This window comes from Egretta garzetta, unplaced genomic scaffold (genome assembly GCF_000687185.1).
Source record: "Egretta garzetta isolate BGI_Z169 unplaced genomic scaffold, ASM68718v1 scaffold117, whole genome shotgun sequence".
Taxonomy (NCBI): Eukaryota; Metazoa; Chordata; class Aves; order Pelecaniformes; family Ardeidae; genus Egretta; species Egretta garzetta.
In genome coordinates this window covers 35,957-43,283 of record NW_009260479.1, presented here as the reverse complement: position 1 = coordinate 43,283, position 7,327 = coordinate 35,957, and the positions used below count along the sequence as shown (strand labels likewise).

Below are 7,327 nucleotides of genomic sequence, written 5' to 3'. Positions count from 1 at the left end.
ACTTCAAAAAAAAAAAAAAAAAAAAAAAAGTACTGAACAGTCATGTCCTTGATTTGTTTGCACAAGATCTCCTATGATCCTGATATCAACCCTGGTAAAAAGAAATGCAAACAATGATGGTGCAGAAAAAGCATGGGGAACAGCAACCCACCAGACTGCTACAGTTAACTTCTCTTGGAGCAGCTGTAAAATGAACAAAGGCACCAGAGCCTTCATGGGGTTTAGTTCTGTTGTAAATACAAATTACCGGGGCAAGTTTTAGTGTCAAAATCCACCTGCCACGGGGATTCCAGAAGTGAATTAAGCCAGGAGATAGGCTGCTGCTGATTTCAGTGCAGGACAGGTCTATGGTTAGGAAGATGTTCAGATGACTGAATTGTCAGAAATTCCTGGAGGTGATGCTTGAATATTTTCATGACTCATAGCTGCATAATTGATTTGCTCCTGTTTGCAGAAGTTTTATTATTCCTGTGTGCAAGGAACCCCATTGCTGGGAATGTTTGCCAAACTCTTGAGTTTCGCTGATGTAATTCTTCCTCTAAGAAGCAAGTTTTGACTACTGTTTGTTCATTCTGGTTTATTGCACCAGCTTTCCAGTCAGGGATGGCAGGCAGTTTTGTGTGATAAATGACACCAAAGGAATGGCACAGTGATGTGAGTCGCATGAGATGGACAGGATAGGGACCGGTGGTCAGAGTGGGCCTTGGGGGAATTTGCAATGTACTGTTGGATGTATTGCTGCTTTGTTTTTTCTGTCTGACAAACACCTATCTTGGCCTTGTAGACCACAAACCATTTAAGGTAAGGCCTATCCTGCTCAGATTGTTGGTGTCTCCTTCTTTTACTTGATAAATGTCTGTACAGCCCTTAGCCAACGTCTATTTGAGGTCCAGCTGGAATAGGAAGCAAGAGATGTCTTAGAAAGTGAGAAGTGCTTTGCAGCAGACAGCCCCCTTACATTCCTGGGTGGACCAGAGAGGCACGCGAACGTCACAATTTTGGTAGTTTGGGCAGTTTTGGCTGAAGGAGAGAGACATCCTTATGTTAATTAAGGTTCTTTTTAGCCAGTTGGAGGCCCTAGGCACTCAACTTGCTGAAGAGTCCAGGAAATCTTCCTGCCTTTTGAGTATACACATTAAAACAGGCAATACAGGTTGTCAGTATCTGGTTTTTCTCCCCTCATAGCCAAATTTTGAAGTGTTTCTTTCTCAAACAAGAGTTTGATTTCCTGGGAAAAGTAGATTTCCCAGGAATCATGTTTGATAGGGGCTCATGGATGAGTGGACAGTGAGGTGGATTCGGAACTGGCTGAATGACAGGGCCCAGAGAGTTCTGATCGGCGGGGCAGAGTCCAGTTGGAGGCCAAGGGCGGAAGTCAAGAGGACGGAAGCAGTCTGTTTGCAGTGGTGTCCAGCGACAGGACTAGGGGCAATGGATGCAAACTGAAACACGAGAGGTTTCAGTTGAATATGAGGAAGAACTTCTTCACTCTGAGGGTGGCAGAGCACTGGAACAGGCTGCCCAGGGAGGTTGTGGGGTCTCCTTCTCTGGAGATATTCAAAGCCCGCCTGGATGAAGTCCTGTGTAGCATGCTCTAGGTGAGCCTGCTTTAGCAGGGGGGTTGGACTAGATGATCTCCTGAGGTCCCTTCCAACCCTTACGATTCTGTGATTCTGTGATTCTGTGATTCATCTTGTAGGCAAAAGGCAGACATTTCTTTAACAGAGAGCTGAACATTTATTTTTAAATCATCCTTTTCTCCTTTCTTCCAGGGAATGTGACCAGGAATTGTACAAGCCAGGGCTGGACAGATGTGTACCCTGCACCGTATACCGTAGCTTGTGGATATGATTCCAACAGCACACCAGCGGAAGAGGTTTGTAAACCTGGATGGGTAGACAGTATGATTACCAGGGATCGATATCAGAATCACGTGATCTTCTTGTGCCCAATTTTTACCTTTTCTACTCTGATTCCTCAAGTAGGAAGGATCCTGGAAGCAGAGAGATCCTCCCTTTAATTTCCAGGGGGGTGGCAGGAAATCAGCACCTCAGAAGATCAGACCAGTGTCTCTGTGATGCCCACACATAAATTCAGGTGCTTGATTTTCCATGTTCAACTTTGAAACAAACCCTCCAAATTTATGCTTAAGTAGATATGGTGATTCCAGTATTTCTAGGCCAACATAAGTATCAAAAGATCAAAAGGGATAAAAGGATATAACTCACTTGCCGTCAGTGCTGCTCTGCTGATCCCAAACAGCTAAAGATTTAGAAAACTGTAGGGAACACACAAATTTTCATGCAATATTATTGAATTTTGTAAGGAAATCCACAGGCTCTCTGGGATACTGCCTGTATGTAAATTAGCAATCGCTGAGCCAGGTATATTTAGCTTTATAGCATATTGTCATTACATGGGAAGGAGTTTGTTATTGGTTTGCTGCATGCTAAGACATGAAGGGGAAAGTGTAAAGAGGATGACAGATGTTGTTAGAAGCAAGATTCACCTCACCTAACTAAAAGTTCAACATCTAATCAACTAGACACCTATCGCTGTCCCACAGTCAACAAGAAAAAGCTTGTGCTAGAAAAGAATTATATTTCACTGCAACCATATTTTTATATTAAACCTATGTGCCATGCTTTTTCATCTGTCGTATGACATATGCCAGTGTTTGTGAATGTTGGACATAGAAATCTCAGTAATGAATAAGTACATATGGTGAGAGGTCTTTGTGTACGGTCACACATGACCAAGGCACTCAAAGAGTTAATGGAGAATCTGAACAGAACTGAGCCAGCCTGAACAGTGCAAGAATACAGAAAATAGCACAGGGAAAGCTGCACAAAGAACTTCAGGGCTCTGCTGAAGAAAGCCTTAGTCTGCCTTCAAGGTCAGCCACCACTTCACATCCTCAAGCCTCCCGTTTCTCAGATCGAGCTGTGTGGCACCAGTTGCACACTGCGAAAGCCGTTGTGGTGGGTCTGCTCTGGGAAGGTCCTCCATCAAGAGCTCTGGTTTATGCGCCTGCTGCAAAGGGGATTTGGGAATTCCTGGGACATGCTTTGGCGACCCAATGGATTGCAGCGTTGCCAGAGTGCCGTGTTACCAAGAGAACATGTATTGTGTTCTTTTAATTCTTTCTTAATTATTTTCTCTCGGTTTCCGCAGTTTTGTCATGCTGTTTAAGTCTAATTTGTGTGAAAGGTGGCTGAGGGGGGTGAACATGCAGTACTAGCCTGTGAAGAAGAATAGATTTTTGTTGTTGTTGAATTGGCTGTCAATTTGGGGAGGAAGAATTAAAGGGAATAGGAAAAAAAAAGGAGAACAGCAGGCTGTATGGGACATGAGGTCCAGAACAGGCTGATAACCTTCTATGCTTAAAACACTTTGTGCACTTTTAACGCCTACTGGTCTCAAGTCAGAAACAATAAGAAAAATATGAAAAATATGTAAGAGCTGCGTGTAAGATTTTAGTTGTGAATTCTGTCAGTCCCTAGGAAGTAGGTGATCTAGGCACCGAAGTAGTGCACTTATGACCTTTGCAGCAATAATGATTCCTTCTCCAACCTGACCTTTAAAAACCACATAGTAGCAATTGGGGGGGTGGGGAGGTGTCTTGCTATCCCATTGTCAGACATGATGCACAACTTGTCCCTTGTGTGCCTCCATCTGGTCAGAGGGGGCCGCCCCAGGTGTCCTCGTAGGCTCTCTCTGAAGATGGTGAGGAAGATAGATCAAGGTCAGTTCACCCCACGTTTCTCTCCAAAGGGACCTCTTTGCATTTACTCTAGAGGGAGCCCAGGTGGCTTTAGGCTAGGCAACATGAACCCAAAACAGGTTTGGGTGCAGGGCTACTGAAAGACTCAATAGCACCATTTCTATTCTTTTTCTCTTACAAATCTTACAAAGTTACCAAGGGAAAAATGTAGAGTTTACTGAACAGAAACCGAGGAAGCTAATTCTCAATCAATCACAGTTTAGCATCTACCTTAACTAATTGCTCTTATCACGTTACTGTGAAATTAAGCAGAGGCTTTTAGAATTCAGAGAGAGAATTCTGAGAAAGAATGATGAAATTGCCTGATTTCATTCTGGAAATCAGTCTAGGTCTACAGCTAGATCCCAGGCATCCTGGCATGCGTTTCCTTCACTTCTCTAAATCCCTCTTATTTTAGTAATCTGAGCTCTGAGTGAAATTCCAATTCTGTTTATGATCTCGGGTTAAATTCTCTGCTTTGATATCTGTAAAATAGGAAGTGATTGTCATTAGCAGGCACGAATGAAGGGTGAGAAGTCCTTCTGTGCTGTTTCCAGAACAGAGATGACCCTGCATCCTACATTAAAGCTGAATGCAGAGCCATCTCTCTGTACACAAGAAGGATTGGTCATCAAAAAATATAAGGGCAGGGAATTGCTTGTTGGATAACACCAAGATCTTTCTGTGCGTAACTTGCCCCTGTGGATAAGTCTAAGAAGCAAAAGGCCTATACCTGTATTCACACCGAAGAGTTTCCATCCACCACCCCACTACTGACATCTTTTATGATATGTCTTAATTTTCTTTCCCTCATTTCTCTGATCTCCTAGATATAGTGTGGGACAAACTCTTCCTCAAACTCAGTGCCCTACCACAAGCTCCCTCCTTCTTCTGGCCAGGTCTTTCCTGGAACAATTCTGCTCTGGTGACATCAAGAAGGAAACTAGATAATGAGATAATGATGAGATCAACATGAAGGAAGTTGGCTGCTTTTATTGGAAAAGTCTCAGCTGCCTTTGGGAGCCTGAACTCAAACAAGACTGGAAACAAAACTATCTCTAGTTAGCTCTGGGTGGAAAAGCTCTTAGTGATGCGGATTCTTTGAATGGGGCTGTAAAGACACCATGCTTTTAGCCATCTCTGAGATCTGTGATCTAAGAAGCAACATAGATACGACCAGTGTAACCTTTGCACTCTCTGAAAGCTCTGGCTTCTTTTAACACCCCTCCAAGCTGGCTTGTGCAAATGCTAGAGGATTACTACTCATCTCAGCCTCACGGGGTCTGTAAAGTACGTAGTACTTGTCAAGGCCTATGAAAATAGCGTGTAAAAATGTCAACCCTCACTGTTATTAAAGAGCATTTTCCCAAACAAAGTTTGGTTTAGATTTTCTGTCTAAAATGCTCTTTGCGGTTCTGGTTGTTTGGGTTTTTTATAGAAAATGGTGACGAGGAGGGTAGAGGAGGGTCAATCAAGGGCTGGAAAAATAAGATTTTCCACAGTTAGATTCTCATAAAAACTTAGATTTTTCGTTGATAAAACAAATGTCCAAATACTAACTGTTCTCTCGTCCTTTTTTAAAGTTTAAATCAAAATATATTGATTTAGAGTGTTTCTGGAGAGCCTTAGGAGAGATGGATTTTTGTTGCCTTACTTTCCCATTTTATTTAGACCAGGATTCCCTGTTGGATTTAAGTCCTGTGATGCCCCATGCTCAGAGATTCCCTCTGTGTGCTGTCACAGAGAAAAGCCATGAACTAATTTCCAACTTAATATATATTTCTGAATGAACATATCTGTGATTTCAGTGAGGACATTTTAAGTTTTTACTTGCAAAACACAATGTCTAGCTTCCAGAAAAGCAAAACAATTTCCAGACCAGTTCTGTCCTCGAACTTCCTTAATAAGACGAAGCTCATCATACTCACCACCTCAGAGGCAATGTGTCAGTGCACCGTTTAACTGAACATTAGTCATTCTTATTCCACAAGATTAAAACCACGTAGCTGTCTCCGCAAGTGTCAAATCAGACTCCTTCCTGCATGAACTTTTCCCTTGAGTAATCTGGTTTTGGAGAGATCCAAGCTCTACTGCAACTGGACATGTTCATCTTATTCACGCTGGTGGTATTTGAGTCACATACTCTACTGGATGTGATTTTAAAGGGTGAAGGAGTTGGAGATTTTTTTAGGAGAATGGAGTAGGACAATTTCCTTGTCTCACCGAGAAAGTCAGTAAAAGCTCAGTGATGGTGTATTTAGGATTGCACGTTGGCAGCTCTTTGAAAGACCTGATTTGTTTCTTTCCTTCACATTAGCAAACGGCATTCTATGGCACAGTCAAGACCGGCTACACCATTGGACATACCTTATCACTCATTGCTCTCACAGCTGCTATGATCATTTTATGTCTCTTCAGGTAAGACCATGAGCAGAAAAGGCATAGGTAAGGGGATGATGACTCAAAGGGCATAGTGGCTGTTTACATTATAGGCTATGAGTGTTACAGATGGATGCAAAAGACTTCTGTCAAGTCTCAGTTGGACAGGGAGGAAAGTTCCTCTATCTTTTGGTACCACTGTCTTCTGGTATGTGATTTGTGGTCTTTGTGTGAGAGTTATAACCCCAATCCAATTATTTAGGTGGGATCCATCTCACTAAATGTAGAATGTCATGTGATGGATCTCTGTACTAGAGGCCATTATCCCATAACCCTGTTATAGTCCACAGAGACCTAGTCAGTATGGTATATACGGATACTATGGAATGATGCATTTTTACTAAAGTAGGTATTCAGAATGGTACAGGTGAATCACACCCCAAAACAACCTCCCAAAGCCTGTTTCAGAAGCGCTTCCTGCTATAGCTCTATGGCAAGACATAGACACCCAGAGCCATTTTAGACACGCTGGAGCCTCTGAGATATGCACAAAGGTAGCAGATATGATGCAGGACCTTCAGGAGACCCAGGCCCTCCTGGATTTATGGGCAGATACTCTACAGCATATCAAATGGCATTAGATGCCTAGATTGCAGCAGCAAATGAATCAATCCTCTGTCTCTATAATAGATTCAGGCATCTAAATTTGGGTATCTCCAATGAAGAAGTCTGCATATAAGGTAATCTCCTATTATAATGTTGTTTACCTATAGGGACAATAGCAAAAAGCAGAACTCTGTGAAGTGGAAGAACCTTGTAGATGTGATTCCATCTCCTCATCCCCTTCTCCAGTGGCTTCCCTGAAATGCATTATATGGTTGCCCAATTTATGACAGTCTGGTCCAGATATCGTCCCCAAAGAAAACTGCAGGAAACCACCCACATGTTTTAGGGTAACTCTCACACTTATACCAAGACCAGCCTCACCCTTCAAGGTCTCTGCATTTCTCAGCACAGGTGCTCCCTGCTCTCCTCTTATAAGGGAAGAGTGAATCAGACACACATGGAAATTATCTCATCTCAACAAAGTACAAGGTGCCAGCCAATCTGGTGGGACTGTCGGGGTTCACGGTCTTCATTTGTGGGAAACAGTGTAATTTGGCTTGCCTTTGCCTGCAAGTACAG

General features: G+C 42.8%; 1 protein-coding gene across 1 annotated transcript in view; it reads left to right on the top strand.

Annotated features, from left to right (window-relative positions):
- Positions 1 to 7,327, top strand: part of VIPR1 (vasoactive intestinal peptide receptor 1) — a 75,802-nt gene that overhangs the window by 33,144 nt on the left and 35,331 nt on the right. The window contains exons 4-5 of the mRNA XM_035899624.1: positions 1,773 to 1,876; positions 6,081 to 6,181. Of these exons, the coding sequence (XP_035755517.1) occupies positions 1,773 to 1,876; positions 6,081 to 6,181 (205 nt within the window). The remainder of the gene's footprint in view (positions 1 to 1,772; positions 1,877 to 6,080; positions 6,182 to 7,327) is intronic.